Raw genomic sequence first — 13,655 nt, 5'->3', positions numbered from 1 at the left:
CATTTGTTTTTTATTTTCAGTAAAATTTTAATTATGCATTAGGACATTTCATGTACTTTGTTAATCCCATTTAACATACAGTATATTCTGAAAAGAAAAAAAGCTTTGCACTATGAGAAATGTGAAGATAATGCCAATCTAAGTATGTACCACAAATCACTGGCAGCTAGGCACTACAACATTTCACTGGCAACTCTGCCAAGAGTTGGGTACAAAGGACTGGAGAGATAAGCAATTTCATCAGCTTTAGGTCTGCATTAAACCCAAGACTGCACTGTCAATTATTGATTGAAGACTAGCGCAGTCAGAGCATGCATGTCTGCATCTTAAAGAGTCACACTGCCCTTAATATTGCTAAATCACTAACAGCAGTGAAGCACAGTTCCACCATAAGGAATGATTATTATTTTCTGTTTTTATATATTTTATCTTGCTACTTGAAATCTAAAATGAATTTCTTGCTAGATCTGGTATGTGTTACACTATCATAATGCAAAATGCATTTTTATTTCATTATGGACATACAAAAAAGTTTTGTTTTGCCATTATTAGTTAAGACGAGCCAGGATGATTAGAATATTTCACCAACTCCACCAGATTTCTATGTTTAATAACTGCTCTGATGACAAGCATTACTCATAAATGCTGTATGTACTACAGATAAGCTGCTCTGTGTAATAACGTCTAGATATTTTGTGCAGGCACGCACAGGTCCTCTAACAAAGTATGCTGTTCCACCCTGCAGCTGAAAACTGTTAGTCACTAAACAGACAGAGATGTGTGTCACTCTTCCAGCCCGACTGCTTGCAAAATCTGACACTTTAGTGTTTAAAAGACGTGGACTATCACTAGATACTATTTAGGATAGTAGCTAAGGCAATGGACTTTAAACCACAAAGCTGCTGGTCCAGCCATCCCCAGTGACGAATTGTGACTCTGAGGAAGTCATCTAACCTGCTTGAGCACTAACTGAAGAAACACAAATCAGCTTTTGTATAAAAGGGTGTACATATAAAAAATATTGGAATTGCCTTATCACCACTTTATAAACGAGAAGTTGTTCATTTGCACAATACAAATAAAATTGCTCAGTAACTTGTGGTTTAGCACATGTTGGGAGACAGAATAGAAGCCATTGCTTCTGAAAGGCAAGAATAAGGTCTGCACAACTCAGAGAACTGAATTAGGGGTTGTGGGAGCTGAAGTGTACACCTAGCAGAATCAGGCGTAAAATTAAGAAGCAGAAGTAGGGCAAACCTGAAGAGATCACTAGTTTATCAGCACTGGGCAGAGTCCTTCACATCAATTGAGTCTAGTGTGTATCTTATAGGAAAGTCAGTGGAAACTCAAGGGAAAAATCTACACAGACAAATGGAGAACATGCAGACTTCACACAAACACTGACCTAACCAAGACTGGGTTGCAAGAATGCTAACAACTCTGTCACCACTATATTAAAAAAACATTTATCTCACAAAATTTCTTGAAATGCACCCAAGCTAATGTTCACATTTGTTTCTACCTTTGTGAAAGTATGTTTAAATGATTGAGTAACTGCAAAAATGTCTTTAGCCACAAAAGACATATCCCCTGCTTAAGTCGCAATGTGCTCTATTTACCTAGAAATTCCCAAAAGCTACATTGTTTTTTTTCTAAAAGGTGGAATTCCTTTTTCTGTTTTAATAAGAGAACTGACTAGAGAAAGAACACGTGCTTGAGTGAATTAATAAATACCATCTATCAGTTAGTCTAGTTCAGAATCGCAGTGCCCAGATCTTACCCCAGCAGTATCGGGTACAAGTGAAATAAAACTGGCAGTATAATTTAAAGCTGAATCCACAAACAGTTACTCTGCTGCTTCCTTAACCAGAATAATTGAAATAATCGGCGTGTTATTTTCTTCTCTGATAACTTAGTACTGAGAGCATTCGTTTTTTAAGCCATTTACATTTGTTCTCCTGCCTCACTTTTTCCCCCAAAGTGGCCAGTCTTTGCTTTTATTTTTCCCTTCTTAAGGTCATGCCATATGTGACAACTTTTCGAGTGAGTTTTAGTCATAGCCTTTATTTACATAATCTTAGTGAGTCAGAGACAGTTGGCTATGTGCTCCTGTGAAGTTAGGAGTGTAATATGACATGCCCTATTACTCACTTTAACCAGTCCACGACTTGCCCAGACAAAATCAAAATGGTTAGATTCTGCCTTTAGCCGTAAGAGCTGGCTCCATGTGCATGAGAGCTCACAACCAATGAATGCCTCCAGAAGTACAATTCATATAATGCAGCACCAAGGAATAAGAAATATGGGTGTTATGGACCTCACCAACAAAATCAAGGCTCATCTGTATGATGCCTCATGCTTTATGTACTATGACAGAATGGAAAAAAAAATGCAGCTGAATTTGCCATACCTGTTAAGCCTTCGTACAGCACCGGCTCCATCAGGCAGCATGTCATTGACTGTCACAAAAAAGGGCGAGTACAACTGTGCTGGAAATTCAACACGCAGATGGGTAATTTGACATTCCTAGTGATTTTCACTTGTGTAAACTGACTTGATCCGGTGAGGAGAGCAGCAACTGAAGTACACAAGTCTGACATACCCTACAACTAGAAGTCAAATTATGTGACATCAAGCTTTATCTTTAGCATTTTCAACACTAACATATTTAGTGCTCTCTCTCTCTCTGTATGCTTAGCAATAAAAAGTATGAGATATTAATGGAATAATCTTGAAAAACTACTTGAGAGTAGTTACTAAACTGCAAGACACTTATTCTGTATTTAAAAGGTTTGTGAGTACTTATTGTATGAATCACCTAAAACCATGTGTTTTTTTAACTAATTTATTATCTTTTACACAAATAATCATAATTTACGTTTGGACTATAAAAAGGAGTAGTGTATGCATTCTGGAATTAGAAAGGAATGAAGTTTTTCCCATGCTTTTCCTTATTTTAGATGCATCTTGACAGTTTGTCCTGTAGCATTTAATGGTTAGCTCTTTGTTTGACTAGGAAAAGCCAGAGAGTGGAAATGTGCTGCATGTTGCTTGACATACAAGTGAAAAGTTTGCTCTGATCTCCACACATACATTACTGTGATTTAAGTTCAAATGTATTTAGGAAAAAGTATGTATTTCTTTTGAAATTTGCAACAATATGTATTGGCCCCCTTTCATTAATTTTTCTTCTGTAAATATAGCTCCTTTCAAAGTAGCATCCTATAGTCTGTTGTAGCCCCATACTGCCTCAAGTACTTAATCATGAAGCTGTCTACAGCTTCTAACATAATGGTGTCAAGCATTATAAAAGGTTAAAATGTAAGAGTAAAGGACACTACTTCTTAGGAGTTATTAGGCCGTGATCAAATTTCAGGCTGGAATATTTTGCATGCTTTTCTTATTGTCATGTGGATTTCCTTTCATTCATTTCAAGGACAATGTTGTTTCATTATCTGACATCATGACATAGCTGCCTGTGTGAGTGTGTGTGTGTGTGGTTATGCATATCCTTTAATAGTCTAGCATCCCATCAAGAGCCTATTAACTCTTTGTGCTTGTTGCTTATGGTTGTAAAGTTCAACTCTCTCAAAGGTGCTGAGGACAACTATCCATGCATCATTTTCATTGCTATCATATGGTCCTTCCCATTCTGGAATCATGCTGCACAAATCTCAGCACAAGATCAATTACCTTACTAATTAAAGGTCTCGACTAACTCATCAGGCTCCTAATTGCTCCAGATATTGTGCAGAAATCACCAGCTTTAAGAACTCTGTAACCTTATATCCTACAGGAAAATGCTCAAGGTATCCATGTAGGAAAAGCAAGGAAAACATATGCAGAGAACTGCTGCTTTAATGTAGACAACTGGCTTTGCTAAACTTGAAACATGATGAGAGTCATTGATTAAAAAAAATATATATATATATGTCTGAAAGTCACACATCCAAAACAGTTTGTGCATTACAAAACCATGGAAGAGGTTTCCTCAGTTTTTTAAATAGGGATTTTTTTTTTTAAATAAATATATTACTCGGGTTCTATGGTGTGTTCTCCCGGTCCTCTGATTTTCTACCCCTATCCCAGTCATATGCAAGCAAGGTTAATTCTATATAGTGGAGTGGGAGTGAGTGTTGGAGTGTGCATGAGTCTGATCTGCAACGGACAGGCATGCATTTCAGGGTAGGCTCCTGACATCTGCCTTTTGCTGCTAGGAAAGGTTCCAGTCCCCTGTGACATAAATTTAAGAAGGTATAAAAAATGGGGAAATTAATGAATGTTTAACAGATACTTTTTTTGACTCATCACTATGTACAAAAATAAATAATAAACTTTTTGTAGTGCCCCTTTAGAGCCCAAAATTTTTTTTTTCTATGACAAGAACTGTACTGTATTTGGGAAGTTCATTGTCATTGTATGCATGAAATCCAGACACAAAATAGTCCAAAAAAAAAAAAAACGTTGTTCTACTCACTAACACCTGTGCTGGAGAGTAGCAACATGCTGTATTTTGATTAAAACGTGCAACTAAGAATTTTACTGTACATGTGTCAATAAGGACCCTATTAACTGTTAAATTTTCATACCAATAATTCCCATGGTAATCTACATAGTTTTAAGCGTGATATAACTATTCATAGGAAAACTTCCTTTTCTCACTGCAGTACAGAAAATAACTTTTCTAAGAACAATTTCGGAGCTCCCGTCATGTCTTGCTAGTCTATTTATAGCAGTTATACATCTGCCCAGGAGCATGAGGGCACGTTTTTTGCATACCTAGAATGTATGGTGGCATTTGACACATACTTTTATACCATGGTGTCTATGACCTCACTTTGGATGCACTGTGTGCTGACTGAATATGAGGAACAGGAGAACAGAGGACACAAACCAACCAACAACAAAGCCTACTGTACAGGTACATGCTTATATAGGAGTAACTAGCTAAAATTCTTTCACTTAGAGGAAACGTTTTTGTCAGTAACAAAGACTACATTTTCTTTCAGTACTACTGCAGCTGACAATATTAAAATACAGGTGGCACAGTGGTAGTGCTGCTTCTTTGCAGTAAGGAGATTGTGGGTTCGCTTCCCGGGTCCTCCCTGTGTGGAGAGCGCTTTGAGTAGTGAGAAAAGCGCTATATAAAGAATTATTATTATTATATGCTTTTACTGACCACTTTATAAAGCATGTCACTTCTCTGCAGTAATGCATGATTTTTAGGATTTTACTCTTGACAGATAAGCATCCCAGCCACTGGGGATGCACAAACCAGTGTGTTTCTTTGTGCCGGTCCCAAGCTCGGGTAAATGGGGAGGGTTACATCAGGAAGAGCATCCGGTGTAAAATTTTGCCAAATCAATATGCGGACAACAATACAAATTTCCATACCGGATCGTCGAGCCCTGGGTTAACAACGACCACCACCTGTACTGTTATGGTGCTGGCAGAAATTGGTCTACTGTTGGATGAAGAAGGAGAAGAAGAGGGGGTAGACGTGTCCGGAGGCAGGAGGAGAGAAGGAAAGTAAAGAGAGTGGAACTGAGGGTAGGAACTTTGAATGTTGGCAGTATGACTAGTAAGGGGAGAGAGTTAGCAGATATGATGGAGAGAAGGAAGGTTGATATATTGTGCATGCAAGAGACTAAATGGAAGGAGAGTAAGGCCAGGTGGATTGGAGGTGGATTCAAATTGTTCTATCATGGTGTGGATGGGAGAATAAATGGAGTAGGAGTTATTCTGAAGGAACAGTATGTCAGGAGTGTTTTGGAGGTGAAAAGAGTGTCAGGCAGAGTAATGATTATGAAGCTGGAAATTGGAGGTTAAAGATGCTAAGATTTACATTGGTTGTGACGAGGATGGACAGGAGTCCATGAGTACATTAGAGGGTCAGCTCAAGTTGGACGGTTGGGAGACAAAGTCAGAGAGGCAAGATTGCATTGGTTTGGACATGTGCAGAGGAGAGATGCTGGGTATATTGGGAGAAGGATGCTAAGGATAGAACTGCCAGGGAAGAGGAAAAGAGGAAGGCCTAAGAGGAGGTTTATGAATGTGGTGAGAGAGGACATGCAGGTGATGGGTGTAACAGAACAAGATGCAGAAGACAGAAAGATCTGGAAGATGATGATCCACTGTGGCAACACCTAACGGGAGCAGCCGAAAGAAGTAGACGACTCTTGACAGATAAGCAATGAAATTAGAAACCTGTAAAACAGTAACAGAACAGCTGCAAAAGATATGGTCCTTGTGGTTTATTACAGTGCAGGGGCCTCATGTATAAACGGTGCGTACGCACAGAAATGTTGCATACGAACGTTTCCACGCTCAAATTGCAATGTATAAAACCTAAACTTGGTGTAAAGCCACGCACATTTCCATGGTACCTCATGCCCTGGCGTACGCAATTTCTCCACTCGGTTTTGCAGACTCGCGGCACCCAGCGTCAAAGCAGTGCTACTGTTCCTGTGTGGTCACCCTTCCTTTCTTAGATCCACATTCCTGACGCGGCTTTATAAATACACTAAAACTAACTGCAAATTTTTTATTAGTGTAATGCATCTGATTGAAATTAACCTGCAGTAATATAATGGTCCAGGGAATAGCCATAGTATTCCAAATACTATACTGTAACTGCTTTAGCGTTGTTACTCTCAATGCATCTTCTTCTTTCAGCTGCTCCGGTTAAGGGAAGGTGAAAAGAGGCAAGGTCCCAATCCAGACAAATCAGTTTAAGACAAGAACCTCTCCTGGATGGAACGCACACACACACGCACACGCACGCACGCCCCGGGCCAATGTAGAGTTGCCAATTAACCTAAACTGGAGCATGCAGAGAAAAATCCATACAGACAGGGAAGAACATGCAAACTGTACCCAAATAACAACTGTCTAAGGGTCTATACTGAAGACAAAAGTAAGAATGGAGCTGTCCCTCATTTAGATCCGTTTCTAAAATCTAATGTTAAAAACTATTCACAGAAATGGTGTGCAAACTATGCAATTTTAGGTGTTTGATCATTGATTTTTTTTAATAATGACACTGAGGAAACCTTTATTGCACAGTGAAAGACCATTTAATAAAGAATTGCTACATAAGTGAAATATTTTCAGAATGATTTAATTCTTCATAGCACAGAAACAAAGTATGAAAATAAGAAATGAATAAAAAGTGACAGCAAGAAATGTTTCATATAATCAAAACACATTTATAAGACAGACAGAAGATTTACTTTCTAATGTTTATTAAGGTAACAACAACATAGATACAAAATTAAATCAGCATAGGTAACAGCAAAGGACATCTAAAGGAGTCAGACTATGAATGTTTAGAAATAAAGTGGATCTGCAATTCAATAATGAAAAGTATTAAAAATATGTACATAACATTTTTTAATGTTTTATTCACCAGTACTTTACAATAGATAAAAAGGTGGCAAAGATAAATTACTACAAAATATAAATATAAGAGACTATATATATTTATTTTAACAAATATACATAAAATATTTTTCTAAATTAAAATGTAATGCTGCTACTAGCCAGTGGCAATCAATTAGTGTAACTTTGTTTGTTGTTTATGCATGTATTAAGCATCATCATTGAACTGCATTTTTTGAGGACAGGACAGAAGGAAAAGAATCACTTTATTAAATGTACAACATAGTAATAAGCACAAATGCAAGCTCGCTGTAAACATAAAATGAAATTTTAAAAAGTCAGATTCCAAATGCTAGAATTTTATAATGGCTACAAAAATACTTGTAATATCTTGAAAAATCAATTCACTTTTCAGTATTTTTTTTTTAAACCTATTGCCTAAAGCCCCAAGCTAAAATCCCACAGTTATTCATATAGCACATGCCACTGCCTGCCTGCTCAACTCAACATAATGACCTAAAGATTCCAAGTGAGAGAAATCGCAGGTAACATCCAAAATAGTATAAGGTGCTAAAACTTGTAAACTATTAACCATTTGTCTTCTCTCAATGTTGATAACACTTGTTCAGGATTCATTTAACATTGATGAATATGTTTAAAAAACTCTTGGCACAAATTATAATCTACAAAAAAGTTACTGAGTTTTTCTAGTGGTGAATGTAACTTAGAAACAAATGCATATATGAAAGAACACTTGTAGACACTAAGAGTAAACGGAATACAACTGGATGCCATAATGACACTGATGTGTATGTGCACATCTCCATTCATCCAACCATTATCTAACCAACTTATATAAAACTGCATGGAAATTACATGATGTAAAAATAGAGCAAAGAATAAAGAAAATGAAATAATATGGAATACTTCATAAATGTTATATTCTCAAAAGTAGCTTAAGTAAATTTTTGCATTTAAAATCAAAAGAAAACAAAGATACCATTTTTCCAGACAATATCTTCTTTGCATTTCAAAACAAGCTTTTACAATAATTGGGGGTATTAATAGCTGTCTCAGACTGCTTGCCATCTTGAAAATTTTTTCTTTATTAACTGAAAGTTTCACACATCAACACTATCTAATGTTGAAAATTCTCAGAGGATTTCATGGCATTTCACCAGAAATCCATTGCAAACAAAGTTACACATTAATTACAGGCCAGCTAACAAATACAACATTCCTCAAAATGAGCTGATAAGGTCTAGAAAATAACCATATACCGTATTCAAAAGTTGTTTTATTGTTCAAGTACTACAAGCTTTTTTATAGAATACAACTGAGGAAAAAAAAAAAAAAGCAAAATTGTTAATCTGTCAAGAAACTTTTCTTTTTCAAATAGTGATATATCTCATGGAGAACATCAACCATTTAAACAAAATAAAAATTAATGGCACACACAGCCAGTAACAGATGGGAATGAATCGGTAATGGACTAAGTGTTAAACTTGATTAGTATTGCTCACACTAAACACTTAAATACAACACAACAGCAGACTGCCAACTATCCTTCCAAAGGATATGTTTTAGACATGTCAAATGTAAAGCTGCAGGACTTCAAAACAAACAATCTCAACCCTTTAAAAAAGAATAGCTACAATAAAATGGGGGATCACCCAGGATAGATTCCCTTTTAGTGAACTATGAGGATGGATATCGAATGGTTGAAGAAATGGAAAAAGAAGTAAAAAGACACATTTGGGATGTCCTACACATTATACGCAGTGTTTCTAGAAAGAAAAAAAAAACTACAAGAAGCAATAATACTGTAGATTGAGATGCCTACACTAGATAGTTGCGCATACATATATGGGGATTCAGAAGTATAAAATAAATAAAAATTATGTTAAAATGAATGCATCATATTTTTTTACAACTCCAATGACATTACACAACAAGCTTATTCTGGTTTTGGGATTTAATCTGATTAACATGTTTAATTGATTTTGAGGAAAAAGGTACATTAATTTAATTCCTGCATAATTTTCTTATATCAAGAATTATATGTTTTAAGAAAAGCACAAAAAATTCTTTCAAGTACATTTAAAATTGAAAACAATATCCTGGCATGTATCATAACTTGTCCACAGAAAGTCATGAATGAAGTCCTTACGCCTTAAAACAAATCTTTAAGTCTAACCAGAAAACTGACTCTGTACTCTGGAAGAAGTGCTTTGGATGTACATTGTACAATGATGTACAATGAGCAAGATGGCACATAGGCTTTAAAGTTCTGTATATTCATTTGCACATTGCCATTTTGCATTGAGCAATAAAACTTAATAAATAAAATATTTGCCATTTTCTAATATCTCTAGTTCTAGATATGGAGTTTGACATATTGATAAGATCCTCGTTACCCTAAAACTGGACTGAGTAGGTTCAGAAAATTAATAAACATATACTTCTTGATTCTTGATTGCTAAATAGGAAAACAATGTATGGTGAAGATCATTTTAAGGTTTTAATTTCAATGCTATTTATTTTAAACTTTTACTGAAAACAATCCAAAAAAGATTGTGGGACAGATGTAGTAAACTGGAATGTGGTGCATATTGGTCAAAATCCACCATAAAAAAAAAAAAAAAAAAGGTATGGAGTGTGAAGCAGCAAGGGCACTCACTGTCTACATTCTTACTGTTTTGCAATGATTGCAAAAGGTGATTAACATCATGTGCTCTGTAAAGCCAGGGATCTTTTTGTAAGGCAACTGGAGTGAAAGACTGCATTTGATAAATTAAACAATTTTAACACATATCAATTTTTAATTATATCTCTGATAAAAATCAAAGAACTTGATTGTAAAACACTTGACGGAATGAATTAACAAAAGTAGAAATGATTTGGAGACTAAGAATATACAGCTATGTAATAATACAATTAAATAGTTCAATTAAATGATCATATGAATGTATACTTTAAAAACTAACAAGATATTATGTTTTTACATTGGAATTCTGGGAACCACAACATTAATTATGTTTAAATACATCAAATGAATGCCCAGACCTTATTTGCTAAACAAATTCAACATCTTATAAAAATTTGGCACCAATTAAAACAGTGTAAAACTGTACATGAGACTGATCTTGGCATTGTGTCACTGCAATGATTTCAAAATTTTCTAGGCTCAGTTATCCAAATGAAATGGTAAGTTATAGCTAACGTGTGTTTAATTTTTTATGTGGTAAATATTTAAGCAGTAGCGCTGTTTTAGACAAGAGTAATGTAACGTGATAAACATTTACAGTTTCAGTCTGATCTGATCTGCTCTACTCTTGGACTTGTTTTCCCTGCAGTGTGATTAATACTAATCTCAAACTACTCAAATGGGATCAGTGAACACAACGCAGGCAGAACACTTCAAGAAAGAGCTTTACGAAATAGCATTTGGATTTTTGACCTGACATGCCTATATGTTTTTCAAATGAATGTTGCAAATTTCTTTTGCTACATCTAATGGAAAACTGTTTAATTATTGATAACTTGGAAATAAAGGTTTGTATTTCTCTATTTGTACATTTGTCCGTTCAGTATTTTTGATGTGAAGTTTAAAGGAGTAACAGGAATAAAATTAGCTATGACTTTCACAACTCTATTCACTTTGAAAACATGTTTACATAGCTTCATTTTATTGTTTAATCTAGTAAATATTTAAGTCTAATTTTAGACTTGAACTTGCCATTTATCTTTTCTGTCTCCAGATTAATCATTTTTCAGATGTCATTAAAATGTATGCAGTCACTGCATTTTTCAGTAACTACAGAAGTATTATAAGACACTGCAAATCCTTTCTAAAGCTTCTATGCCTGAATTGTACACACTTAGCAGACTATAAACATTATTAAAATATTGCTCTGATACTGTTCTCTGTGAGGTTGATATGTAAAAATAACATTCCTTCAAGTGGCCTTGACAGCTGTTTGCTTGACACTTATAAAGGAGCACTTGACTTTTGGGACAAATATAAAAACCTACATTTAGAGATTATTGTGTGTACTTTTAAAGTTATGTAGTGTAATTCACAAACTCTTAAATTGCTGAACAGCATAAAATGGGACTTCTGGATGAATTCTCTGTATAATGAATATTTCATTATACTACAAACAGTTTATTATGTAAATACTGTTAGTGTCTCCCTATTCTAGTTCAGTGTTCCACTGCACTAATACAAGGTTTTCAATACCTTGCTTAAGTGCTATTTGCAGTACAACAAAGCTCATAATAAGTAAACTGAGACTCATAAAAACTTTGCAGTTAAAAAATGTCAATGACGATTTCTTTTGTTAAATGTGTCTCAAGCAGACCTTGGATAAAGAGTTGAGCGGAATTCTTTGAGAATGAAAAAAAATTTAATAATATTACCCAAATGATATTGATGGCTACAATAAAAACCTAACAGCACTGGCATGAGCATTTGGGGGTTGTGTAAAGAGCAGGTGTTTTCCCAACACTTTTTAGAGTAATACTGTGACAAGGAAAAGGGATAGAAGCCTCACACTCACACAGCTACGTACCCCAACAAAATGTCTTTGGACTGAAAGTGAAAATCATGTGAACATGGCACAAGTGAAATCAACACAGAAGGCACTCCAGCTGGGAACTGAACTGAGATCCAAACATTGATATGTGGCATCCCTTCCAAGTGTGCCATCATGCTGGATGGGGATGGGATGGTGTCAGGTCACAAATAATGTAATAAATTAAAAGGACTGTGATAATACAAAGATTTATGGTCAGTTCAGATTTTGCTTTTTTTTTTGTTAATAAAAGTGACTGGGCTGCATTGTCACAGGAAACACTGGTCTAAGGTAATTACTTATACATGAAGACATGAAGATGCATTGGTCTTTTAGATCAAAGGAGCACATTGCACCACTCTTTTTTTTTTCTAATAAACCACTTAGTGTTTACATTTCATTTAAAGTTTTACAGGCATTTTTGCCATTTGTAAATGTTTTAGTTTACAGACACTATACTGAATTCTTTCCTAAGTATTTTACCCACAAAGTGCTGAGTCCCTAAGTTTCGAACAAGTTTACGAGCAACACTGTTACTGTCATGAGACATGTATACATTGCATAGCAGCAATTACATTATCAGTTTTAAAAGAGAATAACATACTTACTATGTTACAAAGAAATTAATGATTCACAGGACTAGCCTCAAAAAATTTATGAAACTGCAATCTCTAGTTTTTTAGCCTGACAATTCACCATTACTGTATTTTTCATAAAGTACATTACGGAAATGTGAGCTTTAATAAAGTGCATTTGCAATAAACAAAGATATTCACAAAACCATAGCAATTTAAGGCGAGACACTCCGCAAAACAGGAAATACATCACACTCCTGAAATACCTGAGCTGGATCTGAAGAAAATATAGGTCTCTTCACAGTTATCACAAGGAGCAGTTGAGTTGGCTTCTGCAAGACTGCATGCATTAGAGGGTGGAGTGGGTGGAGGAGGTGGCAACAATGTGCTGTTGGGGCTGGCGATGTCTCCTTCTCCTACCAAAGTCAAGTCTGCAATATGCTCATCACCAAAAGTCTCTATGACGTCTGTCTGGCAGGCTGAGGGCCGCAACTCTACCCAAGCTGTACTTACTTCTTGCGTATGTGGAATAGGTGACAGCGGTGTGACAAAGAGGGCTCTTTCTTTCTGCTCACATTTTTGACTGTTATGTGGAATTAATGCCACCCTGGGTTGACTTGAAGACTGTGCTTTAGATTTACTTAAATCTTTTTCATAGTTCACAGTGGAGTTCATTTCTTTTGAAAGCAAAACTGCATTCAAAGGCCTATCAGTCCCTTCATCTTCTTTGCCTCTTCTATGGTTGGATTTTTGAGACGATGATGTGGATGATGAAACATCAGGTGTCAAACGTAAAAAATCGGGTAACACCAAGTCTTCCTTTTTCAACAAACCCCGCTGGTCGTTTGCTCTGTTGCTCTGAGCTTTGGACAGTAGTTCGAAGAATTCTGAAATAGAAGAAGAATTCAAGATATAGAAGAAAGAACAGTTACAATTAAAGGCTGCAGTGCTAAATCCTTTTTTTTTCTTTCTTTGGAATATTATTTGCCAAGCTGCATGCACAAAACAGGTTATGCACTGCTTCTTTCAGACTGCTTGTAGACATTGTTTCCAAAAACAAATATTAGTATGCTTAAGCAGTTTAAGATCTGAGAAATATTTCTCAGGGACAGTAAGAAAACAG

The 13,655-nt window shown here is 35.7% G+C and overlaps 1 protein-coding gene across 4 annotated transcripts in view; it reads right to left on the bottom strand.

Annotated features, from left to right (window-relative positions):
• rgs12b (regulator of G protein signaling 12b) overlaps positions 1–13,655 on the bottom strand; it is a 257,282-nt gene that overhangs the window by 33,019 nt on the left and 210,608 nt on the right. For 2 of the 4 annotated variants that reach the window (XM_028801717.2, XM_028801719.2), the window contains one exon: positions 12,799–13,419. In XM_028801717.2, coding sequence (XP_028657550.2) covers positions 12,799–13,419 — 621 coding nt within the window. Of the gene's footprint in view, positions 1–7,024; positions 13,420–13,655 lie in introns of those variants that run through there. The other 2 variants (XM_051928237.1, XM_028801721.2) reach the window with 2 other exon arrangements.

The sequence above is a fragment of the Erpetoichthys calabaricus genome, chromosome 5, assembly GCF_900747795.2.
Source record: "Erpetoichthys calabaricus chromosome 5, fErpCal1.3, whole genome shotgun sequence".
Taxonomy (NCBI): domain Eukaryota; kingdom Metazoa; phylum Chordata; class Cladistia; order Polypteriformes; family Polypteridae; genus Erpetoichthys; species Erpetoichthys calabaricus.
This window is presented reverse-complemented; position numbering and strand designations above follow the sequence as displayed.